The following is a 27,632-nucleotide window of genomic DNA, read 5'->3' as shown; positions in this document are numbered from 1 at the left end:
GAACTTGATGGTGATTTTGAGTGGCCAGAACAGAGCTCAGGGCTCTGTGGAGTGCAGTGAGTAAGGCTGGAGACGTGGAGATGTAGAAGCAGTAGGGAGGAAAGGCTGGGTGCTTCTTCAGTTGCCAAGGAGGCTTTATTTAGCTTGGCATTCTCAGTGGGGGTTCAGGAGTATTCAGGCTCAGCTCTCACAAAGCATTCCTCTTCATCTCCACACTGGCTGCAGGGTTTCCAATCCCATAACTCATAAACAGGCGTAAATACAGATCCAACAGAGAAGTTGGTTTGTTTTGTGTTTAAATTGAAAGAAGGTGGCCTTTGGGCATTTCATTCCCTTCCTTTTCATTTGGGGTTTTGTTTTCTGACATTATGTAGAACTTTATGTAGGAGAGATTCAAAGCAAATAAGAAGATGTCCTGTTTGTATTGGATTCCAGGAAGTTTCTTGGAGGGCCAATGAGTTCTTACAAACCCCAGTCTCATTTGGAGTCTCTGACTCTGCTCTCAGCTGTGATGAATAATTGGAAGACTCTGTTAAAATGCCAGGCTCATTAAACTAGGGTCAGAAACCCGGTCCCAGCTTGCTCAGCTGGGAGAAAAACCATTCCGTGTCCAAAGACAATCTGGGCCTTGACCACCTGATCAGGCAGCCACAGTGGCTCTGCTTTGGCACAAAGGGGAAGGGACTTTACAGTTTGAACTCCCAAAGCACGTCCTGATGAGGCCTTGCATGTCCCACTCAACCTGTAGCCAAAACCCCACACTCAGCATCTGGTGGCGTAAAATCAACTCATGCTGTGCTCAGAGAGGGCTTGGCACACAGTAGGTGGCTTCGCCACTTCACAGGGTGATGGATATTTAGAGTAGCTAGAGATTTCACAGCTAATCATTTGTTAATGTTCCCCAGCACTCAAAAATATGTTAATGATAATAATAACATTACATTTATAGAAGAGGAAACCAAGGCACAGAGTGGCTAAGCCACCTGCCCAAGGACACACAGACATTAAATAACAGGGCTGGGGTTCTCTGCTCCTCACTGCTGTGGTAATTGCTTGACTTTCCTCATCTCCAAAGCAGAGAGTTGCTAAGTCACCTGCTCAAGGCCACACAACCATTACACAGCAGGGCTGGAGTTCTCTGCTCCTCCTGTGATAATTGCCTGTCTTTCCTCATCTCCCATCTTGGCATTTTTATTTAAGCAGTGCCAGTTACTTGCAGTTCCTTAAGCCTGTCATTTTGTCTCATGTCTGCATAACTTTGAACATGCCGTTCCCTGTCCCTGGAGTTTTTTCCCTTCATTTAATAGTTGGATATTTCCACTCCTAAGACACAGCTCAAATATCATCCGCTCTAGTAAGTCTTTACCCCTCGTAACTCTCAACCTAGCCAGCTGATGCCGAGCCGTATATGCCTGCATCTCCCCATACAGTACACAGACTGCATTTTGTTTACTGATCTGTCTTCCCAGTAGACAGTGAGCCTATTAACAGTATGGATTGCATTCTTTCATCCTTGTATCCTTAGAATGCAGCAGAGTGTGAAATGTATTTGTGCCTATTAAGCATTTTTGAGAATATAGTCTGACAATGTCCTTAAATAGATGAAGGGATTTTAAAATGTTCATGGAAAATGTGTATATGAAAAAACTCTGCATGGATTTCAAAATTTTTTTGCATCGAAATAAACTTCTATTAACTCTAAGGTATCTGAATAGGTACTAGTTTGATTCACTAAGAAGGATAAGGCATCAGTTTTAAAATAGCCTGGATTAGGCTGGGCACAGTGGCTCATGCCTATAATCCCAGCACTCTGGGAAGCCGAGGTGGGCAGATCTCTTGAGCCCAGGAGTTTGAGACCAGTCTGGGCAATATGGTGAAACCCCATCTCTACCAAAAAAAAAAAAAAATCAGCTAGCTGTGGGGGCACGTGACTGTAGTCCCAGCTACTCAGGAGGCTGAGGTGGGAGAATCACCTGAGCACAGGAAATCAAGGCTGCAGTGAGCTGTGATCATGCCACTGCACTCCAGCATGGGCAACAGAGTGAGATCCTGTCTCAAAAAACCCAAACAAACAAACAAACAAACACCCTATATCAGTGCAGTATGAATCCTAAAACTGAAGCAAGAACAAACACCAATTTTTTTTTTTTTCTTTTTTTTGAGATGGAGTCTTGCTCTGTCACCCAGGCTGGAGTGCAGTGGCATGATCTCAGCTCACTGCAACCTCCGCCTCCTAGGTTCAAGCAATTCTTCTGCCTCAGCCTCCCGAGTAGCTGGGATTATAGGCACCCACCTCTGCGCCTGGCTAATTTTTGTATTTTTGGTAGAGACAGGGTTTCACCATGTTGGCCAGGCTAGTCTCAAACACCTGACCTTGTGATCTGCCTGACTCAGCCTCCCAAAATGCTGGGATTGCCACTGTGCCTGGCCCAAACATAACATTTGTGGGGAAGCTTGGGTGGAAGAATAGTGAAATAATTGATGCTTTACACATAGTGTATGGGGACAATGCCTGAAAGAAATCACAGTTTACAAATGGGTAACTCATTTTAAGAAGGAATGAGACAAGGTTGAAGATGAAGCCTGCAGTGGCAGACCACGCACATCAATTTATAAGAAAAAAATTAATTTTGTTCATGTCCTATTGAATATAATAATAAACTATATATATTTTTTCTATATATAAATTTAAGGAGATCAGAGCCCTCTTATTCAGTACAATTACAACTGACAGTTGGTAAGTTTTTAATGACAAATGCATGCTGAAATACTGTAAAAATGGTTCTAGGTCACATATCCTAGAATATGGTGACATCTGATTTACAGGAACCAGCATTTTAAACTTTGTTTTGTCAAGCAGTGTGTGTTTCATATTTCTTGCTTGTGGGTGGGGGAAGAGGGAGATAGAGGAGTAGATTAATAAAATTATTTTATTTTAGACATTTAATTAAAACAAATTTACCTGAGCTCAAACTATATACAAAGAAAAGAATTTCCCCTTCATACTACTTCTAATCTTACTGTCTGTCTGGGGGAAGCCATTGTTGACAGCTGAGCCTTCTTTCACATAGAACAAAATAGGGTTTGGCTGATTCATGTTCTTACAAGCAGTATCTGTGATCTCACGTGGACCTCCGTACAGACCAAAAAATGTGATTCAAATAATATTCCTTTTAAAGGTCCTCCCAGCAAACTTTCCCCCAAGAGCAGCAAAGACGAGGGCTGTAAATGGAATTATGCTTTCCAGGAATGTCTTAGGGAAGGAAATGCCTTCGGAATCCACAAATATTTTGGCGGTGGTCCTTAACCACCGCCCCCAACTCCTCCCTCTCTGGATTCACCAGAGGCGGCAGCACGGGGGCCCTGCCCATCGCACTGTTGGGGAGCCCAGCCTAGCTGCCCCTTCATCAGGGTGGCCGCTCCGCAATGGCCAGGATTCCAGGCTCCAGGAAACCTCAGAAGCCTTCGCCCTGTGCAACCCGAGTACTCGCTTCCTGTAAAGGAACTGGATATAATAATCTTCCCAGTTACAGGCTGGGCTATACCACATGCTACATCCAGGTAAAGTAAAAATTACAGTCCACACACGACTGAGCATATGGCTGCCAGAAAGCTAAATGGGCCAGACTGGTCCAGATGTTTTCACAGGAATAGCTTCCAGGGCAGCATGTTTTCCAAGCTCCTTACCTACAGAGTGAGTTCATGCCACTGTTAATTCTAGTAAAAGCCGATGTGTGTCGATCCTGCAGGGAGAAGCCACTCCACTCAACTAAAGGAGAGGAACTGATGTAGGAAAAAAGTACCCCAAAGATGTTCAACTGGTATTTTTTTTTTTTTTTTTTTGAGATGGAGTTTCACTCTTGCTGCCCAAGCTGGAGTGCAAAGGCGCGATCTTGGTTCACTGCAACCTCTGATTCCCAGGTTCAAGCAATTCTCCTGCCTTAGCCCCCTGAGTAGCTGGGATAACAGGCACATGCCACCATGCCCAGCTGATTTTTGGTATTTTTAAGAGAAACAGGGGTTCATCATGTTAGCCATGCTGGTCTCGAACTCCTGACCTCAGGCTATCCGCCCACCTTGGCCTCCTGAAGTTCTGGGATTACAAGCTTGAACCACTGTCCCCCGCCTCAACTTGTATTTTAAATAAAGGAAAAGGAGTTCTCCCTCTCCAGGGTACTTTGCTACATATGTGGAGGCAGCAGGGATACATTCGATACGTCTGATAAATACCGCTTGGCTTCTAAAAGTCTGAAGCTTCAATCCTTTTATCAAAAACCAAACTGAACAGTTTAGTCATGTGGATGTGAGGATTTGCAGGGTTTAACTAAAGTGTGCTGAGAAACTGAAAAGTACAGCCCTGTTGCATCAGAAAATGGTTGTTTCAATGCGTATCACTCAGGTACTAACTTCAGACAGGCGCAGCTCAGCTACAGCATAAGGAAATGGGCTGTCAGTAAATGTGGTGAATTCCAGGACCCGAGGCCGTCGTGCTGTTTGGGTCCCCCTGAATCACTTCTTTGGTCTCAGTTTCACCCATACCAGCCATGGGAAAATGTGAGCCCAGGAGTGGACAGGTTGTATTTATTTCATTATAAATGATCATGAACACATTTAATCAAATGGGGTGCTGGAAGGTGGAGTTGATAAGTATATTTTTCAGAAAAGCCACATATAATCTTTCAAGTGACAAACTTCTTTAGTTCTAGTATTTTCCATGGAAATTTTTTCAAAAGGCATTTCTTTGAATTCAGGCCTTTGAATTGAGTGCACACCAAATATAAATCAACTTTTTTGGGGGGTGGTTAAGGCACTTCATTCAAGATCCTTGTCCTCAGAGACTGTGTGTCGTCTCTTGCCCTTGTGCTCACTGGGCCCCGATTGCTGCCCTTTGCTTGGTAGGGGGCTCAGGTTGTCGGCAGTTGTCATTAATGATGGTTTCTCTACCTGCTCTGAAACAGAGCTGCCCAGAGATGCCCTGCCCCAGCGTCCATGGGGTGTAACCATTCCAGCAGGAGCAATAGCCAGCTGGGGTAGACTTAGGCCAGCCTATAGCAGATGATAGACAACGACGTAAGCAAGCATTAATCTAGTGTTGCTGCTAAAAGTATTTTGTAGCTGTTGTTAACATCTGCAACTAGTTTAACGTAACTAATTGTAACCTTCAAATGAAAGACAGTACTGGCCTGGCATAGTAAGTACCAGCTGGGCATGGTGTCTCATACCTGTAATTCCAGCACTTTGGGAGGCAGAGGTGGGCAGATCACTTGAGGTCAGGAGTTCTAGATCAGCCTGGCTAACATGGTGAAACCCCATCCCTATTGGAAATGCAAAAATTATCCAGGTATGGTGGCATGCGCCTGTAATCCCAGCTACTTGGGAGGCTGAGGCAAGAATTGCTTGAACCCAGGAGGCAGAGGTTGCAGTGAGCTGAGATTACCCCACTGTACTCCAGCCTGGGTGACAGAGACTCTCAAAAAAAAAAAAAAAAAAAGAAGGGCAGTACCCTTGATAAAGTGAGTGGCCTCATTCAATCAGTTGAAAGACCTGAAGAGCAAAAACTGAGGTTTCCTGAAGAGGAAGAAATTCTGCCTCAAGACTGTAGCATCTACTGAGTTTACAGCCTGCCAGCCTTTCCTACAGATCTCAGACTTGCTAGCTCCCACAATTCCTTAGAACAAGTCTCTGTATATCTATACTACTGTCTCTTGTTGGAGAACAATGACAGACACAGGCGGTTATCCCCAATATTTGGGAATGAGGGCGGGAAGGAGTGTGTAGTTGGAGGAAAGCCTAGCCCTCTGCCTATTCTAGTCACTGAAGAATCAAGTGAACAAGGTCACCTGTAACTTGAGACAGAGTCTGTGATGACTGAGTGCTGTCTCTGAAGTACCCACTCTGTGTAGACAGCGTGACTCGGCGAATCGATGGGGTCATTCTCTTCTGCCTTGAGCTTGTGATTTGGAGCTGAAGTGACTGGCTTTGCACCACATGACAGGCAAACGCATGTGTATTTGTATGTCTTAAGTTTAAACAAAGTATCGAAGGCTTGTTTTCCTTCTTTTTCTTTTCCAATCAACCTATCAGAATTGATATCTACTGCACTGATTCAATGTAGATTTCAACATTTTCACGCAATGAATTGGCTCCTTAAACATTGTTTTCCTTGATAAAAGGTAAATTGAGTCAAGTTATGCAGACATTTCTGAATTTGTCTAAAGTCATGAGGTACTTTCCTGTTAAGAGAAGACAAATTTTCATTTTAGAAATCAGAATCAGGAAGTTCTAAAGCAAAAAAAAACAAAACCCAGCAGGCTTAGCCCAAGACTCAGAGGCAGTGTTACCTCTGTTTATAATTTAAGATCCCTTCTGTACAGGAGCCCTGGAGAAAGTGCTGGTGGCCACATATAAACCACATAAATGTTTATATTTTCACCAATTGGCTCTGCGTCTTGAGTTAAATCTGCATTCTTCTCTAGAAAAGACAGCCTGGAACCTGGAAGCTGGTGCTCTCAGCTCATTTTGCCAGCCATTTGTGCTCATAACTCTTGGAGATGCTACCAAGATGTAAGCCAACTTAGCCTTGACCCCTATCTGACGCACTATTCCCAGGATAACACTGTTACCTGAGAACATTTTCCTTGAGTATTTTGGCAGTAGAGACTTGTTTGAATTGGTGGTTTAAACTGGTTATGAGCATGTGTTTTGTCAATTAGGACAATTCCATTGGTAGGCTTATTGGATGTGTCTCAGGCCCGGGGTGACTCTCCAAGCTTTGTAGACCATGAATGAGAAACAGGCAGGAAGCGTGATTCATCTGAGCTATGCTCCACTGTATTTGGTAGTGATTATTATGTGTGCAAGTACCTTTTCATGCATTATCTTTTATGAATACAGGAATTCATATCATTGAATGAAGATGTCTTAAAATCCCCCTTTATGTGGGTGCTGGTCTATAAGCTTCACTAAGTCTCTGCATGTGTCATATGTATGTATACTTTCTGCTGAGAAAAATAAGTTTTTTTTTTTTTTTCTCATTCCTTGTTTAGTCAAAGCAGTCAGGATAGGCTACTGGTAGAGGAGGCACGTAATTAGAAAATGTTGGGGGTCTTAATTCGGTAAGGCGTGTTTTACTAGGGTAAGTAACACCCTTTGCTAAGAGAAACAAGCCCAAGTCTCAGTACAAAATGTCTATGGTTCACTGCTCAGTCCAACGTAGACGCTGCCGTGAGTTGGGTGGTGTGATCTGGGGACTCTACCTAATGGTTCTACCAGCCCCTTGGGCTTCGGAATTCTCCACTGGATCCTCTGTGTTTGGCTGAGAGATGAATAAAGAGGGCAAACATGCAGGGTTTTTTGGGAGGTTTCAGAGGTCAGGCCTGGAAGTGGTGTGCGTGTACATCCAGCCATGTTCCGCTGGCCAGAACTTAAGGCCTCTGGTCCCTGGTAGCTGCAAGGGAGCAGGGGAATAGTGTCAGACTGTGGGCTAGGGAGGAAGAGACAACACACAGATGCCACGGGACACTTTCATTCTGTGCCACTTGCTGAGAGCCAGCAGGGAAGAGTGGAGTGTTGAAGGCTGTGAGATCCCAGAGCAGAGGTGGGAGATGCTAACATGTCTCTTAGCATCTGTAGCTCTCCGTATATTAGATGCCAAACACTGTGCTGGACACTTTTCTTGGGGCAAGATGCCTCTCGATCTTCCATCGCCTGTGTAATGCCAGCAATCCAGAGACTTACCACTTTTTGAGCTGTCTAGATTTGTGTTTTTCCTGGGCTTGTCATTTCTACTTGGTTTGCTTACTTCTCTCATTCCCTTAGGAATTTGGTCTAGACAGGGGCAAGTTATCAAATTTATTTGTAAGTGCCTGCAGAAAGTTTTTTGTGCCTGGAAAGAAATAATTATAGCTGCTTTTAAATTTGTATTTAATTTACTAAAATTATGCGTGTTCAAACCTAGGTTCTGCAAGTCTCTAAGTTGAACTTGAATATTATTTTATTCTGTCTTTTCAAAAAATATGTGTATCTCTTTCACTTTGATCAGTGTTGTTTTAATGTATGAGTTAACATATTAAATCCTTCTTAGCACAAAGACACATGTGAGACTCCCTGAACTATGTGTGTTTCAGACGGGGCCACCAAAGGCAAAAGAGGGACTCTGTGGTCTCTCCACAGAGAGGCACTTAACACTATTTATGCTCTCAATTAATCACATTTCTAAGTAAACACAAGTGCCCAAGAGAGCTGACTTACAGATACTATCAGCAAAATCTTTCCAAGAGCACTTAAGCTTGGCAAAGTCTGATAAATCTACTGCAAACAACAGGGGATTTTCGGTTCTCTATTCATTTTACAAGAGAACATTACAGAGATGGAATCTCACTAGGCCCAGCTTGGGCCAGAATCTACATATGTATTAAAAGAAGCCAGTTTGGGAACAGAAATATCTTAGTCAAAGATGAGTTTAGACTCATAAGAAGATGGATCTGTTATAATTCATGGGTCCTGCACAAGGCACGTTTCTTATTTTAGCTTACTTCTGTGGCTCACACATCACAAAACTCGTAAATCGCACACATACTCAGGCACGCGGCCTGTTGGAGAAGCTCCTGCTGCCTGTGCTATTGATAGAGGCCTGTTGAAGTGGAGTGAGAAGGTGCAAGAGAATCCTACGAAGCTGAAGACATCCTGACCGTGGAGCATCTGTGAGAGAGAGAGAGACAGAGAGGCCCTGAGTTCCAGAACTCATTTCCACAGACTTGGCTTCTGGCCACAGATGGTCCATCCCGAAGTCAGGGCTGCTCCCTCCCAGGCCACACACCCTGGAGAGGCTGGCGGTCAGAGCCATGAACAGAGCAGTGGATGGAGAGGCACAGAACCACGTCCCAGACAGCATCATGGGGCAACCCCTGTGCCCTCAAGAGGAGGCTGCTCTTGTTTTTCTGTATTTTTGGGCTACGGTATGCATCCCTGCCACCTCATTCACCTCATCAGCACATGTCCATTCAAAATGGGGCTCCCGTGACGCTGCCAGGACTGGTTCTCAGGTGGGGCTTCAATTCTCAGTCTCTTGCCTTGCGCTTGGAGGACTGTGGCAGTGGCTTCAGACCAACGTCCTCTCCACCACGGGCCTGGGAAAGGGTGGTGTTAGTGAGCATTTCTCCCCTGAAAAAGCCAAGGGTTAGCTGGGTGTGGTGGTGCACGCCTGTGGTCCCAGCTACTCTAGAGGCTGAGGCCAGAAGTTGGAGGCTGCAGTGAGCTATGATGGTGCCACGGCACTCCAGCCTGGGTGACAGAACGAGATCCCATCTCTATGAAACAAACGAACAAACAAACCAAACAAAATACAAGAATATCCAAGTTTGAGTCTGTTGAGTGTGTCTCACTGGCTGAAGTTGGATCCTAAAGCAAGTTCTAGGGGTTGGGGGGATATGTTACTTGGCTCAGACCAGAAGGTGTAAGTTACACACTGTGGGTCTCAAATCCCTTTTAACTCTTAAAAATTATTGAGGGCCCCTTTTGTTTATCAATATTTATCATATTTGAAGATAAAATGGAGAACACTTTAACATACATTTGTCAATTCATTTAAAAAGAATGATAATAAACCCTTCCCATAAATAACTTAATTTGGTTAAAAATAACTGCAGTTTCCAAAAGCAAAACTCATGAGAAGAGCGGCATTGGTTTTTGCCTTTTTGCAAATCTCTTGAACATCTGGCTTAGTGCAAGTCAGCTGGATTTTCATATTTGTGTCTGATTTCGTCCTGTTGAGGCACTGGGTGTTAGCTCGGTGGATGTAGAATGTGAAGTCTGCTCTCACTGAGATATGTAGTTGTAATAGTAATTTAGTAGTGTCTTCAGATAATTGTGGCTATTTTTCTTTAATAGCACACTAAAACTGTACAAGTGCTAGTTTTTAAAGGTTATTTGCAACGTGGAATCTGGGACCATATGAATTAATTTTTCATACTTTGATCTATTAACATCCACTGGTCTGTCTTCCACTGTATTTATTTATTTAAAAAAATTTTAAATTTGTACAAATTTATGGGGTACAAATGTAATTTTGTTATGTGGATAGAGTGTAGTCATGAAGTCAGGACTTTTAGAGTATCCATCACCTGAATAACATACACTGTACCCATTAAGTAATTTTTCATCATCTGCCCTCCTCCCACCTCCCTGTCTTCCACTTTGAATGGATCTTTTTCCGTGTAGGATTTTGTGACATGATGCATGAATCATTTGGAAAATATTCGTTCACTGAGTTTTGCACATCTCCCAAATGTGGACATATTTTATTTCATAGTATCAAAAATTCTTTACTATCCTTACTGATGGCGTTAGAAAGGCGTAAGTACTGCAGTGCTGTCAAGCTCATGGTGGTGGATACAAATTTTGCAAAATCCTAATTTTTGCTTAAAATCTCCAATTTTGGCCGGGCGCGGTGGCTCAAGCCTGTAATCCCAGCACTTTGGGAGGCCGAGGCGGGTGGATCACGAGGTCAAGAGATCGAGACCATCCTGGTCAACATGGTGAAACCCCGTCTCTACTAATACAAAAAATTAGCTGGGCACGGTGGCGCGTGCCTGTAATCCCAGCTACTCAGGAGGCTGAGGCAGGAGAATTGCCTGAACCCAGGAGGCGGAGATTGTGGTGAGCCGAGATCGCGCCGTTGCGCTCCAGCCTGGGTATCAAGAGCGAAACTCCGTCTCAAAAAAAAAAAAAAAAAAAAAAAATCTCCAATTTTATCATTGGTAACAAATCTCGTCAGTAGCTTCTTAAACTTACCAGCTCCACTTCTTTCATTTTAGAGAAAATGCTGGTCAAGCATGGCGGCTCATGCCTGTAACCCCAGTGCTTTGGGAGGCCAAGGTGAGAGGATCATTTGAAGCCAGGGGTTTAAGACCAGCCTGGGCAACATAGTGAGACCCCATCCCTCCAAAAAAAAATTTTAAAAATCTGCTCATGGTGGCGTGCACTTGTAGTCCTAGCTATGCAGGAGTCTGAGGAGAGAGGGGAGGATAACCTGAGCCCAGGAGTTTGAGCCTGCAGTGAACCACGATTAAAGGCGGAGATTGGGTATACACAATCTGAATAGTAACAATTTATCTCTCAGCCTTTCTTATTTTATTTTTTTATTTTTTATTTTTGAGACAGAGTTTCACTCTTGTTGCCCAGGCTGGAGTCCAGTGGTGCCATCTCAGCTCACTGCAACCTCCACCTTCTGAGTTCAAGTGATTCTCCTGCCTCAGCCTCCCACGTAGCTGGGATTACAGGCATGTGCCACCACACCCGGCTAATTTTGTATTTTTAGTAGAGACAGTGTTTCTCCATGTTGGTCAGGCTGGTCTCAAACTCCCGACCTCAGGTGATCCACCCACCTCAGCCTCCCAAAGTACTGGAATTACAAGCATGAACCACAACGCCCTGCTTATTTTATTTTTATTTTTTTTGAGGCAGGGTCTCACTCTGTCACTCAAGCTGGAGTGCAGTGGCTTCGTCGGACTCCTGGGCTCAAATGATTCTCCTGTCTCAGCCTCTCACTATGTTACCCAGTTGCCCAAGCTGGTCTCAGACTCCTGGGCTGCAGCAGTCCTCTCTCCTTGGCCTCCCATAGTGCTAGGATTACAGGTGTGAGCCACCGTGTCTGGCCATCAACCTTTCTTCCAAGTAAAGAGGGTGTTCCATGAGAACTATGGCTAGTTGAGCTCACAACTTAAAACACTTGCACAAATGCTTTTTGCACATTATAGTTTGATGTGCGTGAAAGAACTTTATGTGTAGTTGCCATTTACATACACAAGATAATAAAAAGCTGTACTCCCAGGTTGAGGTTTAATAAAAATAATTTTTAATGCTTTATCAAGACTCTTTTTAAGTGTAACTGACTATTGAACATGAATGCATGATGGCAAAGATCATGAGTATTAGCTTCAACCTTGATTCATTCTAAATCACCTGCATTCTTATCTACAACTGCCTTTGCATCCTAGTGCAAATGTCAACCCAACAAAAAAGCAATTAACATCTTGTATTTCTATCTCATGGAAATCCTGAACATATCTTGGGGATTCCCACAGCCCACGCTTGGAGACCTGCTGGTTTAGACCAGTGAGGATCTACCTTTGTGGTGCTGGGCTCACGGCTTCTTCAGTCCATGTGGCCTGAGAGGATGGAAGGAGCAGTTCCCCAAAAGAAACCCAAAGGTTTTCATTTTGTTTTTGTTTGATTGCTTTGTTTTGTGAGGAAAAGAAAAGTGAATGGTTATTGAATGCCACAATAACAGTCTTCCACACTGCACTTAGCATGGACACTGTTCTGTAATCTGCGTTCTTTAAATCCCTTCATGTAATAATAGCAGGTATACACCAAGTGCCCGCTGTGTGCCAGGCCTGGTGCCATTTTATTTATAAATGTTTTCTCACTTCACCCTAAGTGGTCCTTTGAGAGTAAGGACATCTTATTTTGCAGATGAGGATGTTTGTAGCAGTTACTCACCTAAGATTAGATACCCAGTAAGTGGTGGAGCTTGGATTCCCTCCTAAATCGTTACTAGATCAGGATCCCAAATTGCAACATATTATGCTGTGCAACTAAATGTATTTTAATAAATAGATGATTTCTCATTTTTTTAATTAGCAGTAGACTCTTTCATCCAGTGGCATTTTAAACAGAAGCCTGATCTGTAAAACAGGCCAAAGCAATGCCGACTGGTTGAAGTGGGAGGGAGCCTGTGGGACTGGACAGCCTCAATGTCCCTCTGGTCCTTGGGCAGCCCCCAAGGTACTGTGAAGGAACTATTGGGGTTCCCAGGGTATATACCAGTTTGAAAAATCCCTTGTTCCTGCAGCACAATCTTTAAACATCAGCCCATATCTCTGAGTTGTAGAATAGAAAAATTGTTTTGCAGAAAGCCGTGTGGGAAAGTGGCTTGCTTCATTTTCCTGTAAGTTAATCTGAACTTTTTTGCATAACAAATGAGTCAATGTGGGGTTTCTTTTGCCCCCCAGTAGTACATTTCAGGTGTGATGGATATAGTGATAGCATTGCAGAAGCTCCTTCCTGGGATGAGACACAGTGTCCAGGGTGGCGGGAAGGCACCTGCACAGGAGAAGGAAGACCTGGCCTTGGTCTGGCCTCCTCACGAATCACTATGTCACCCTCTCTGTCCGTGTCTCAGTTGTCTCATATCATTCTTAGATGGTGGCTTGGGGTTAAAAGGTGGCTCTTAACCTTTTTTGGTCCCAGACCTATGTGAGAATTTGAAAAGCCCTAAATGAATATCTATGGAAAAGTTTAAGTTTGCATTGCATAGAATTTTGTGCACTGCTTGGAGACAGGAAGAGAAGGATTTCCATGTTCAGAACTCTTAAGTTGGGTTATTTACTATTATTTTTTTTTTTTGATGGAGTCTGGAATGCGGTGGTGCAATCTCGGCTCACTGCAACCTCCACCTCCCAGGTTCAAGTGATCCTCCCAACTCAGCCTCCTGAGGAGCTGGGATTACAGGCGTGTGCCACCATGGCTGCCTAATTTTTGTATTTTTAGTAGAGGCAGAGTTTCACCATGTTGGCCAGGCTGGTCTCAAACTTTTGGTCTCAGGTGACCTGCCTGCATCTGCATCCCAAAGTGCTGGGATTATAGGCATGAACCATGGTGCCCGACCAAGTTGGGTTAATTTTAAGATTCTTTTAATCCATTCCTTTGTAAAATATTAATATGCAAATGTAGAATTATTGAAAAATAAATTGCATTTGTGTTTCCAGATAATTAAGACTTAGCAATTTCAGCATAATTTTTATAAATGATTATTAATAAGCTGCATGTGGTTTGCTGGTAAATATTAAGATGTATTATGATAAATTACTTAAAAATGACAACTCTAATTCTGTCATTAGCAAATGGTAAATCAGAAGTATTTGTCTTCTATTCTTAGCTTCTGGCTAGAGGTCATTATTTATCTACATTAAGAAGTAGGAATAAAATAAGAATAATGGAAATATAGGTATAATAATTTGTAAGCATATATAGACCTCTTTTTTTCTAAATATGCATTTTATATTTTTACTGAAAAAATAATTTTGCTATTTTGTGGTTTTTTTTTTTCCAGATACTTTGAGAAAAGTCATACAGAAGGCGCTTGAGTCCAAAATTAATTATGATGAGGTAATTTTTCATTGGTGTATTTGTTATTAAAAATATGAAGTATGAGAAAAATTTTGTCTGACTTGAAAGTAAATCTTTAAATGATCAGTTATTCAATCTGCAATTTTAGTAACCTTTTTTGACTAAGAACTTTTATGGAATATTGAACCACCTTACAGAACCCATTTGAACCACAGCAGAAGTTTCAAAAGTAGTATTTGAAGAAAACCTTTCAAGTTGTATGTTATTTAGAAACTCAAAACTAAAATTTCTTCAAAAAGAAATATTACGCTACTTTTCCTTTAGCTGAGGGATGAGAACTCCCTCATTAAGTAGAATTGTTTGAAAATTCCTAGAAATGATGACTGTGCACTTTGTTATAAAACATCGTTTGTTAAAAAGTAGCTTTGCATTTGCACAGGGTTTATGATGCTCCTGCTGTGGGAGTAGTTGGCTAGAATCGAAGGAAGGTGGAGATGAGGATGATAGCCTTTGGTCTCAAAAGGCTAGAAAATGATAGCAGGGATAGTGTCTAGTTAATATGTTACAAGGATTGTACAAGGGCTGGAGCCGGTGAGAGGGGTGGGCACTCTCTCTGCTCACATTCCAGGCTTCAGGAACCATGTGAGCAAAGAGGTCAAGGTATGAAAGAAGCAGGCCCGTAGCCAGGGGGAGAGAAAAAAAAGGTAAATTGGGGTCTGATCATGGGAGGGTCTGGAACACCTCTCTAAAGTGAGTCCATAGTATTTTCAGAAAGTATCAAGGCTCCTTCCATTTTTCTGGTTGTCAGTACCCATGGTGCTGTCAACGCACTCCTCTGCAACCACCTACCTAAACCGAAGAATGGTCTTTTGATTTTGGTGTGTTATGAGTATAGGTTGCCCATGAAACAGACAGACAAAAGCGTGTAGCATTGAATGTAAGGTAATAACAATTAGTTAAATGTGTTTGCCGGGTTCTCAGTCCTTCTCGGTAAGTAAAGCACTTTGTTCCTTCCTTTCCTGGTTTGAAGGTGGTTATTAAGCTCCAATAAGCAGATGTATAGGTGGACGTGTTTTACTGGCCTGCACAACAAATCTGAATGCTAGTGTTTCTGGCCGGGGGCAGGGCCGTTAACTCTTGCCCAGTGAATCATTGCCTCAGATACGGTAGTTACAAATGGCCTCATCCTATTCTTAATTTGCAAGAAAATTATACTCAAGAGAAAAGTAAATGCAGAAGCTGAAGAGGAAAGCCTTATCTGGAGGCCATTTGCATTCAGCAAGGGAAGACTGTCTGGAAGATGAACTGAGCTGTTGCCGGGGCTCACAGCCTTCCCCAGCACCGTGGAAAGCATTTTCATTCTTCAGTGACACAGGCTTCATTTATATCTCCCAAACGTGATTGCCACCTCGGCCTACATCTCTGGGGGAAGAAAATGACTTTTGCTTTCATATTTATATTCAAATTAACATAACATTAGTAGCCAGCCTGAATGCCAACCAAGGAATGGAAGTAGGGGACAAGGTCCTGAAACCGCTAGGAGGCCTTGATGAACCTGCGACTCTGAGCTGGAGCTGGGCTGCCACCGTCCCTGGCAGGGCCTTAGTTGGACAACTGCTTTGTGCTTGACTTGGTATTAGATTTAGCACTCCCATAACCGTGGTTTATACTCCAGCTCCTGTTCTCTTTCCTTGCCTCTGCAAATGAATAAAAACTCTGGGTGAGGGTGAGTGGAGAGAAGATGCAGAACTGAGCCCACATGAATGAGCTGAATCCTCCTCCCGATGTGGAACTGGACCACGCTTTCTAAAAGATAGGGGTTTAGTTAAAGCAAAGATACCAAAGGAGCCAGGCCACATCTGGAGGAGGGCTTTCTGACGATTTAGTCTGATAAAGGCTGGGTGTGTTGGGTTGCTTCCCCTTGAAGCAGACCCTAAGCCAACGACTCCAGGTCAAGTTGTTTGGGAGGCGCAGGGAACACAGATTCCTGGTCTTACCCATATCTTCTGACTCATGTGCTCTAGTGGAGGAGCCCAGGAGTCAGCGTTTTTTTTTTTAAACACATACTGTGAGGTGCTTTTTATATGTCTAGTGAGCTTGGAAGCTTGTGCCCTGGTTGGTAACAAGCTTGTATGCCCCTCCCCCAGAAAGAGAGACTGGGACCATTTAAGATACCCGGTGTGACCCCAGAGGCAGGTATATCTGAACTGGCCCCCAGTCCCAGTATTTTGGATGCCTCCTTTAAAAGTGTTTCCTATCACAAATATTCCCTCAGATCTGTGAAGATCTGCCAGCTAAGGCAATAGTTTCTAAACTTTTAGATTTCCAGGACCAGAATATTTCAAAAAAATGATCTAGAAAATGACATAGAGCCACCTAAGTTTATTTTGCCATAGAAGGACATTTAAAATTAAACATTGAGATGTTCGGAATAAAAATGGCAGGAATCCACTGATCGCTTTAAGCAAGAGAATAACACCATCAGATTTTTATTTTATAAAAGGAACTTTGGAAGATGCTGCCATTGGTTCTGGAGTTCTCAGGCCTGATTCTCTATTTTATGAAGATCACATGGTTAGTGTGTTGAGCATTTGTAACTCCCCCTCTGATTCTCCTTTTCATAACTGATTAGCATACTGATTAAGAACCTTTTGGGAACTCCAAATGTAAATGCAAATGTAAATTTCAGAACTCAAAGCAACTTAATACACCATTTCTTGAATTTGCACTCAAGTTTATATTCCTCTCTTGTGTTTATCCTTCTATCACTCAATTTTCTCCGTATGGGATATTAAAGCTTTTGGTTATGGTTGATCACTCATAACTTTTTCTGTCTGTTTTCTTGATGCATGCCGCCTCTACCAAAATTCCTCACCTGCGTTGACTTCTACAGCCAGAAACTGTACTCTTAGGTCTGAAGGTAAAGTCCTCGTCTGCTGTTTCCAGTTGCTCTTTGAAAGCCTTTCTGTTCTTCACTGACGTCCTCACTGTGAAGATTTTTAAATGATCCGTTTCATTTCTATTTCATTTCTATTTCTATTTCTTTCTTAAGAAAGACATTTCTGTAATATTTAGATGTTGATCTTTAACATAATCAACAAAGTACTCAAAGATCTTGGTGTATCAAAAAACAGTTTAAGTACTAACAGGCCTCCATCTATTCAGCCTAGAAGTGGACTCCGGAAATGCCCTATCTTGTTCCTGATACTGCCTGATACTTAGTAACATTAGAAAGGCTATGTATCAAACGTACTAATTCTATTTAAAGCTAAAATTAGTGCATTTAAAACATTTCAGTCTACTCTCCTGGAGTTGGGTTCAGTGTCTCCTGGAATTCAGAAAGAATTTACGTTTCTTTAAAAGAGTAAATAATTTAGAATATTTGTTGAGAAATGATGGAAAAATACGTAAGTGAGAGTTTGGAATGTCTGGGCTGGTTTCTTAATTGGCAAGTGATATTGGTCCTTGAGGAAAGGTTAAGTCAGCTAATAATGCCTCTTCATGGACATGGGATGGGGGTTAGCTTAAGCACAAGCAGATATTTGATGAGCGAAGCAAGATTCAGCCATTTTTTTAGCAATTTAATTTTAATATGGAACTAGATAATATTCAAGTGCCAGATGCACCAGATTTATACTAGTCTTGAGCATTTGCTCATAGAGTTAACTACCATTTATTGAATATCAATTGTGTGCTGGGCACTTGGCTAGTTATTTTCACATTCAGTCATTTAGTTATTTGTCCCTTGCAGTATATTTGTGAGGTTAATGCTAATGTAACACCATCCAGTTTAGGGACCTGGAAGCCCCTCGCTGGGATGTAAACCAGGTCTCTCCTCCAAAACATCGTATTTACTCCCAGGAACAAAACTTGTGTTTTATTTTCCTTTACTCAGCTTGGCTTCAGAATTCGCAGCTGTCTAGATTGTCCATTTAGTTGCAAACTGCCAGCTTGCAATTTCCTGACATTCTTTAGAAATGTAAGCAACTACATGCATGAATTGGAGTGACATCAAGTTTCATCATCCAGTTGCATTAATTTTTGTTTATCCAGGAATAAAGTCAGCAGTGATTATGAAAATATGTTTAGGTCACGTGATTGTATCTAGAAATTGTGCTGTTCCTCGGAGCTTAGGAACTGTCTGAGACATGGACTGCCGAGGTTGGTCCTTCACTGTGCATCTGGCTCCTGGGCTGGCGAGAGAGGCATCTTTATTGTCTATTGAGTGCCTGGCACTTTGTCACATTATTTCTAATCATGCCTTATGGCTCATTTTCACAGTGACTTGTCAAGGTACATATTATTATTTCCAGTGTATCAATGGAGAAACCCAGTGACTGGCCTGTGTTTAATATGCCTAACTCAGAGTCTGAGCCTTTTTTCTAAATTAAGATACATTCCAGATTCTTCTGTAACTGTTTGCCAGCCAATCTAAAGTGCTTTGAATTTTTAATAACTTCTACTTGTGCAGTTTTCCTGGTGTAAAGCACTTTATACGTAGACGATTTGTTATGCAAGTACTCCCGCCAAGATTATTGAACCATTTAAAAACAAACAAAATACCTTGGGGGTTGAAATTAAACCATTTGCAGCTCAACCTAGCATTTAGACATCTTCCTAGGGGCTGAAGACATCTTCCAGTAACCACTTGGTCCCATATTTAATAACTCAATTCTCTGCTTCCTCTGTTTCAAGAAGGACTTCAAAATGCAAAAAAAAAAACAACAAAAAAAAAACCACACAACAACAACAAAAAAAAACACACATTCAGATTCAATTAATGATAGCAGATAGGTTTAAAAAAATGAAACATAGCCAGGAGCAGTGGCTTACACCTGTAATCCTAGCTAGCACTTTGGGAGGCTGAGGCAGGTGGATTGCTTGAGGGCAGGAGTTCAAGACCAGACTGGACGACATGGTGAAACCCTATGTGTACTAAAAATACAAAAATTAGCTGAGCATGATGGTGGGCACCTGTAATCCCAGCTACTCGGAGGCTGAGGCATGAGAATCGCTGGAACCCAGGAGGTGGAGGTTGCAGTGAGCGGAGATCGCATCATTGCATTCCAGTCTGGGCAATAGAGTGAGATTCTGTCTCAGTAAAAAAAAAAAAAAATGGAACCATGTACACCGTGGAATGTTTTACTTATTATTTTGTGTTACAATATGTGCTGTTTCTTCTGTTTGAATTGCAGATTGCCTACTATGAAGCAGGGATTATTCTGTGCTCTCTCCTGGGACTGCTGTTTATTATTCTGATGCCTCTGGTGGGGTATTTCTTTTGTATGTGTCGTTGCTCTAACAAATGTGGTGGAGAAATGCACCAGCGACAGAAGGAAAATGGGCCCTTCCTGAGGAAATGCTTTGCAATCTCCCTCTTGGTGATTTGTATAATAATAAGGCAAGTAGAATCTCGGACAACAACTGATTGTGTTTTAGGCTGATGAAGAACGTCTCATATTTTAATGGTTAAACCATGAGTTTAAAACTAAACAAAATAGCAACAATGAAAAAAACCCACAAAACAGGAAAGGGAAAACACAAGCGCGTCTGGAGTGTTTCAAAAGGATCTCATTATCACCAGACATCAGCGTTGTGATGAAGCTGCCCTAACTGAGCTGATGAGCCAGCCCTTTGGTATTGTTTTCCTCTTGAAGGTATTCTGAGAAATCTTGAACTGCAGAAAGCATTTACCTCCCAGTGCAGCAGACTCCTCTTAATTAGCTGTTTGCAGACAGGCAGCATACAGAAAGGGGATGGATCTGCGAGTTGATTTGCTGGTTGAGTCCAGAGGAATCTTAATGGACGAATGCAGTCCCTGAATTTGGAAATTTGAGAATTATTGTAGAATGCAATTGACTTCCTAATAATAAACCCATTTTTTTTTTCATATTTGCTGTTAATCCACTACCCTCTCTTGAAGTCTGGGGCACACTTCACGATTTAGGGTGTTTCTGCTGCAGCTTCTGCTGCTTTCGAGTTTTCCAGTTGCTTTTAAGAAGACATTTTTGAGTCCAGATTAGATTGCTCATCTTTGAAGAATGTGCACCACAATAGTGTTCCCTTGTTGTGATGCTTGGTTATCGTTCCATGTTTCCTCACTCATTCCACTGTTTTATGCAGGGACAGAAATAAAGTGCCTGCGGCATGAAGGCACAGCGAGGGTTGGCCAACAGCTTCTCTTTGTTGTTTCTCCAAATGCCACAGGTGCTCAGTAGCCGTAAGATTTTTTCAAGTTTTACTAAGGAAGTGATATTCAGAAATTTTAGTAGAAAGCAGTAAGTGCTATGAGTTAGAGTTCTAGCTGCAAACCCAAGAAGGAGAGCCTTTAAGTGTGGCCACCAGCAGGGGTCTGATAAGATGTATGGCTTAGGGTGGCCACTCACTGGAACGTAGTGTACCCATTGGAGAGGACTGGGCAGCTCTGAACTTGACACCAAACAGTCACCAAGATAGATGAAGTGAAAAAAGCAGGTTGCAGACCATGTGCAGAACACGATAGCTATGTTAAAAAAAAAAGATCAGGAAGGAGGCACAAGCACTTGGTCGTATTTTTATAGAGCGGATGGATGTGAAAGGGTTGACAAGAAACTGGCAATAGTGGTTGCCTCTGGAAAAGAAATTGAGGGTTGTGAGGGGAAGGAAGGAAACTCATTTCTTGCTGTAGCTGGGCTTTTTGTCTCTTTTGAATATGTACCAGGCTTGGGTATTACCTATTGAATTAACTAAACTAAAACTTGAACAATGACAAAAAAAATCTTCACAACAGACAAAGGCCAATGCATTACCACTTAGTCCAGGGCAGTGATTGTTTAAGCAAAGACACACTTTTGCTGTTAATAGTGGAATAATAGACCTTAACAATATATGTGTGTAAACAGGATCCAAGTGAATGTGTTAGCTGACTTCATGCACTGTCGGTTGGCCCGAGAGTTACTTGTTTTCTCTCCACAAGATTGGGGTGTGGGCATCTCTGTCTGTCAATCTCTTTCTCTCTTTCCTGTCTCTCCTTGTTCCTCTGTATTTTTCTGTCACTGTCTCTTTCTCTGTGTCTCCAAAAATCATTTGATACTAACTGTTTTTTTCACATTTGATCTTGAGAGGCAGTTTGGGATCAGGTCAGTGGTCATTCCAGGTGTCCCTGTCTCTCTCTGCGTTGCATTTGATATGCTCTAAGGAATGCACAGACTCCTAGCTGTAGGGGTAGTTCCCTCCTTCTGGCTACCAGAAGAATGTCAGTTACAGCCCCGAAACCTGTCAGACCCACCAGTGATCCCTGTGCGTTTCCTGTAAGCCTGAAACTCACAGGCTGCATTTGTCTGGACACTTGCACAGCCATGTTTACCCGTTCCATACATCCTGGACCTCAGAGACGAGATTCAGATATGAAAGTGTCATCTGAAAATACTGCCCTTAGGACTTCTTGTTAGAGTGATTACTTATTTAACAGGTTAATAATTTTCACTTGATGTCAATATATATAGTGTAATTTCAGAAGAATTCTTTATTGAATGTAGTATTTATTTACCTGAATAAATGTTTACATGTGTAATAATGGATTTCCTTCCCTCTCTCTCTCTATTTTTTTTTTTTTGAGACAGAGTCTCACTGTGTCACCCAGGCTGGAATGCAGTGGCGTGATCTTGGCTCACTGCAACCTCCGCTTTCCGGGTTCAAGTGATTCTTGTGGCTCAGCCTCTCGAGTAGCTGTGATTATAAGTGTGCAACACCAGACCCAGCAAATTTTTGTATTTTCAGTAGAGATGGGGTTTCACCATGTTGGCCAGGCTGGTCTGAAACTCCTGGCCTCATGTGATCTGCCCGCCTCGACCTCCCAAAGTGCTTGGATTACAGACATGAGCCACTGTGCCTAGCCATGAAATTGGGTTTCTTTTTAAAAACTGAACTTTCATTTGTGTTATATATAATTATGTGTTATGATTGTTAAAACTCTCAGCTGATTGAGTTATTTACATTATGTTGAAAATGCCAAAATATATCATCAATAAAGTTACAAAGTAAAAAATAAACGTGGCTTCCATTTATATATAAAATGAAAGCTACCATTTTGTTAATTCTTGAGAATTCAGACCTATCAAATCAATGTTTTCTCTAAGTATATTTTAATTTAGAAAATTCTTTTTAAAAATGCATGCTGTGATTCTATAGCCTCCTACACATTCAGTTAAAACAATTTTTTCCCACCCAAGTAAAATATTAATGTGAAAATTGTAATTTTAGATTTCAATATAATTAAACCAAAGTTGATCAAATGTTTGATATTGTGACAAAACTAAAACTGATTTGATTTTGTGTAGCACGTTGAATTGATATATAAATTATAAATAGGCTTAAATGAGAATAGTATGTGAATTTTTTTCTCACTTTTAATACTGATGAACTTTTTGATTTATAGTGACTATTTTGATGGCTTCCTTTTGAAACTCCCACTGGTTTATATCTCAAACATCATGAGTTGAGTAATACCTACATACTGTTTGCAAGTAATCAAAGCTAGCCAGGAGGATGAAAGACCTAGAAGTTAAGATGTCTGTATTATGAGTAGCTAGACAGGAGAAGAAAGTATGTCAACAAAATTAGAAGATTAGATAAAAATAAGAAGGAAAAGAATGTCAACAAGATTGGAAAGCAGAAAGGAAAGCTAGCAGAGTGGACTCTCTCTTGTTTAATGCAGGGCCTCTAGCTGACATTGACCTCAGCGGAGATTGGAGACTATTGAGAAATAGTCTTTGCATGTGATTTTTAAAAAATTCTTTCAGAAACCCAGAGCAGTTCATCTGCCTTTTATTGGACTCAATTTCATTTTGTGGTTCAAAATGTTTACAATTAAACGAAGTTAGCTTTCAAATTGGTTTTGAGCATCCTTCTTTATTTTGAACTTTTCTTTGAGGGGGGTGAAGGGAAGACATAGGTGTTAAGGAGAAAGATTCCCTAGCAGATGTGGACTGTACGTGGGCATGTTCTTTCTCTGAGCGTTCCCAGAACAGCTGTGGAATGTGAGAATTCTGTAGACACTGACATATGTTTATACGGTCTGTTTGACCATCAGCACAAGATCGAATCTCCACCTCTCACTGTAGACTGCTAAGCAGTTGGGTCTTAGTCAAGTTTCTTCTCCTTTCTTTCTTTTTGCTTGTCACTGCTGCATTTTTCAAAAAGATTATTATTATTTTTTTTTTTTTTAAAAAAGAACAACTATGCCTTGACTTCCTCTGTATGTTTCTAAGTTTCTGAGTATGATAAACCAGATTTGGTAATAATTCCCATAGTGAATTGAATCTGAGCCATTTTCAGTAAGCTGGCTATTTTCGAAGTTCATTTTATATTAGGATGTGATTGCTGATTCCTGACTGGGAGGCTGCAAGGTTGTAGAAAAAAGATTGAGCTACAATAGCAGTCCTGAAAATCGTGAAACTTTCTTCATGTGAATGAGGTCTGGTTACTTATAGTTTAAATGTAAAAATTTTTTTTTTTTTAAATAAGAGACCAGTTACAGACTGAAAGCATTTATTTGGCTTTCTTTGACTAATTTTACTGAATCAGTAGAAATTGGTAAGAATAATAAAGTTACAAGTTTTAAAGTTAAGAGTTAAAAGAAAGGTTTAGTCTTACTCTATAAAAAGTTTACTTACTTGTAAGTGTATATTTGAGAAAACTGAATTTTCTATAATAAAATATAGAAGATGTAAGGCCAGAAAAATAAAAATTCCTATCTTCTGCTGAAAAGTTTCAAGAGATTTTGTTGTACTGCTTAAAAGCACGTTTTTGATTGTTTAAAGGCATTTATGTCAAATGCCAGAGAACTGACATTCACTGAAATTTTATTTCCTTTTTGTGTTAGATAAATGTCTGTTAGTATCCTTATATTCTAGTAATTGACTAGGGGTTGTTAAAAATAAAAATATTTATTCACATACTATTTTTTTGCTCAAAAAAGACATCGAGCAACAGGGAATGTCTAAATCAATACTACAAAGCGTAATTTATTTATTCTCTATTTGTGTTTGAAAAGGTTTAATTTTGAGATTGCAAATGGAGACCATCAGTTGGTCTTAGGTATTTAAATCTTTCTTTGATTAGTTGCTAATATTTAAAAATTGGGAGATTTCACATAAGAATCCAGATTCCCAGATTTTTGTGGATAATGGGAAGATATGGTGATACTTACCTGCCACCGTGGTGGCACTTTTGAGACCTGCAGATTAGCTGTTCCTCCAGTGCACCTTTGATCTCCCGGCTTCTGTGGTCCCATGCCACCCAAGTTTTCCTTAGTGCTTTCTGCCTGCTTACATAGGCATTTGAATTTAAATACAAAATTCACTTTGTGCATGAGTTTGAAAATCACTAACTTCTACTCTATAATTATGCTTAGTACAGTTTTCTTTCGTTTTTCTCTTTAAAATGGGGTCTTGCTATATTGCCCATGTTGGACTTGAACTCCTGGGTTCAAGTGAATCTCCCATCTCCATGTCCCAAGTAGCTGTGACAACAGGCATGTGCCACCACACTCAGTAAAGTTTTTTTTTTTTTAAATCAATGCTTTAATTTTAATTAGACCTATTATTGATTAGTAGAAATATAGGTCTTTCAAAATGTGTAGCATTGAAATTCAGTGTTGTATTGAAATGTGGTATTGTAATTCATTTCATTGACTGGTGATCTGGGAGTAAGGACGTTTATTCAATAAAGCACAAAGACAGTTTCTGACTCACACTCCAGACATATGGCCAGTCTTCTAAATAGGCCAGATGAAACCAAAGCCCGATCCTTAGACTCACCTTCATGGAGCACCCAGTGTGGACAAGACTGCATTATGCAAAGCTAACAAGAAGTAGTTCCCACCTCTTCTTAGGAAAATTAAACATAGATAAGAATAAAGACAAATTGGAGTGTGAAGTGAGAAATGCCCCATCAGAATTAAAGGGAAAGCCTCTGGGAGTTGAAGGCAAGGAGGTTCTTCTCCCTTCTGGGGATGGGTGGAGGGGTCAGTGAGGGTCAAGTGCAAGTGGACTTGGACTGGTTCTTTTCTCCCAAGTTCACTTTGACTTCTTATATCTGGAAGCTGATGAGTGAATAAAATAATTTGGACGTGCTGGGAAAAGAGAGCAAGGGACCCCACTGTGAACATCGGGTATGTTCAGGTGGTGATCCTGACTCATCATGGTCTAGAATGTTTTGAATTTGACATGGTAGCAAGCTCCAGGTGCGTTGCTGTGACTCAACTTCTGTGCGCGTGTGCGTGTGTGTGTGTGCGTGTCCGTGTGTGTGTGTATGCGCGCTTCTTCACAAAACTCCAAAATCGTTATTTTGAATCATTTGACTTCTTTTGGCAGGAGTGTCTGATTTAATAACTCTTATTGCTATAGTACATTGGCTTAAAATACCAATGCAATTTAGGACAAATTATAAGGCAGTCATTCCAAATGGCACATATTGTTAATATTTTTTTAAAAGATTATCATCAGAATTAACCCAAACTTAAAATCTTAGAGAACATGTATATCCAGTGCTGCTCTCCTTTACAGCTTGAGAAGCACTTATCTAATCTAAGTTAGATTGGATCTAATTTGCCTGATTAGACCTAGAGATCTAAACTGATCTTTTCAGTTTGGAGATACCAACTGGAGTCCCACAGAAAGAAAGTGATTTTCTCTGGCTTGTACAGTGCGGTGGTGGTAGGACAAGACCTAGAACCTACATCTTGTGCTCCTAGTCTAGTACTCAGTACACTGCAACTTGCTAACCGTGAGACATATTCCTCAACATTGTATTATATAGACTTTTTGGATCATTTTGGAAACCTAATATTATACTGCCATGGGAAAGTATGTTTCAAAACCAGTAATGAACCAATGCTCCTTGGAGTGTATTTATATATTTATACCATAAGTGGGGTGAATAACTGTTCCCATTTACCAAGGATGGAGAAGTTTCCTGGGGACATGGGATTTTAGGTGCAAAAATGGGATGTTTAGCCATCCTACCTGTAAATATATGCACAAATAATGCCTCAAGACATTGCTTTTGCTGAAGAGGCACTGTATTAATTTTCTGCATCTGATTTTTTTTTAAAGTTTGTCTATTATTTGCAAAACTTAGTTCTAAAATCATATCTTCATCTTCCATCAGATGATTACAAACTAACAAGTTTGTTGCTTGCTTCTGTAGGTAAAAAATAGTTCCGCTATGTTTATGTATTTCCTTACTGCCATCTAGTGGCCAAGTTCAACAGAACCTTGGCAATTAGCACCTTGTGATTTAACGTTAGTTTTAATATTCAAAGGCTTTGGCACAAAAACAAACCAATTGGTCAAATTACTTTAAGTCAAATGATTATTAGTAACTAGTCAACATTAAGAGCTCTTAAAAAGTATTACATTAGACATTTTAGATGGCTTGAAAAATACGGGTTTTTTTTCCACAGAGAGAAGGCTTTCCTGCAAGATGCCTTTCATATGGCATTTTTGAACCATTTTTTGAAGTTTATTTCACATGGAGGAAAGTGTCCTTTTCACAAGTACATATGCATAAATGTCCATGAAGTGAATACACCCATGAGCAGAATACTCTGCCATTCCACCCCGCTCTGAGCATGATCACGGACTTCTAGCACCACCGTTTCACTTGTTTTTGCACTTTTGTGGATGAAATAATACACAGGTGCTCTGTTGTGTGTGCATTTTGATGCTAGAGTAACTCATGTTTCTTTCCAACATGGACAATAAGGGCACTGACAGACAATTAGAGAAACCAAAAACCTTAGAAGGCTCAAGTACTCGTATCATTTTGATGTTTTTTTCTAAAGACTTCTTTGGGGAGTTGGGGAACAGAAGTGTGTGTGCACGCATGTGCGCATATGGGAGGGTGTACACACACGTTCACATAAGGACAGGAATGGGACTGGTTCATGCATGCTGCCTTATAACCTTTTTGCACCTATTTCCTCCACCATGCATTGTAAACATTGTTGCATTGATGAGAGTCATTTGGAACTAAATGGAGATTTGCCTCCTCTGAGAGGACTGAGTCCTGTTTTGTAGCCTCTACGTGGGTGGTGGTTCGACTGTGGGATGGCAACGGGAAGGCTGTGGCAGGAGAGGACCGGGGGAGAGGAAAGGCCAGTCCTTCTGTGGGCCCCTCCCTACTCCTGCTCAGCTGCCTGGACCTGGACAGAGAACATGGACCACGCAGTAAGTGCTCTTCCTTCTCTCTGCCTTTTCCTGCAGCATTGGCATCTTCTATGGTTTTGTGGCAAATCACCAGGTAAGGACCCGGATCAAAAGAAGTCGGAAACTGGCAGACAGCAATTTCAAGGACTTGCGAACTCTCCTGAATGAAACTCCAGAGGTAAAAACCGTCATCTGTATGTACCACGATGCCTTATATTTTTGGCTTTTTGGAGTTCCTGTGTATATTTGGAATCTCATTCGAACCTTCTAGAAATGCAGCGAATCAGCGTAGACTGGTGTTATCTTTTAATG

General features: G+C 41.3%; 1 protein-coding gene across 8 annotated transcripts in view; it reads left to right on the top strand.

Moving 5' to 3' along the window:
* PROM1 (prominin 1) overlaps nt 1–27,632 on the top strand; it is a 106,512-nt gene that overhangs the window by 26,639 nt on the left and 52,241 nt on the right. For 5 of the 8 annotated variants that reach the window (XM_064365811.1, XM_064365824.1, XM_064365819.1 and 2 more), the window contains 4 exons: nt 14,114–14,169; nt 17,024–17,050; nt 19,326–19,531; nt 27,378–27,498. In XM_064365811.1, coding sequence (XP_064221881.1) covers nt 14,114–14,169; nt 17,024–17,050; nt 19,326–19,531; nt 27,378–27,498 — 410 coding nt within the window. The remainder of the gene's footprint in view (nt 1–14,113; nt 14,170–17,023; nt 17,051–19,325; nt 19,532–27,377; nt 27,499–27,632) is intronic. The other 3 variants (XM_064365832.1, XM_064365831.1, XM_064365843.1) reach the window with 1 other exon arrangement.

This window comes from Aotus nancymaae, unplaced genomic scaffold, assembly GCF_030222135.1.
Source record: "Aotus nancymaae isolate 86718 unplaced genomic scaffold, 86718_ANA_hifiasm-v0.15.2.pri h1tg000006l, whole genome shotgun sequence".
Lineage (NCBI taxonomy): Eukaryota > Metazoa > Chordata > Mammalia > Primates > Aotidae > Aotus > Aotus nancymaae.
The sequence above is the reverse complement of the archived record's forward strand: the minus strand, read 5'-3'. Positions and strand labels throughout refer to the sequence as shown.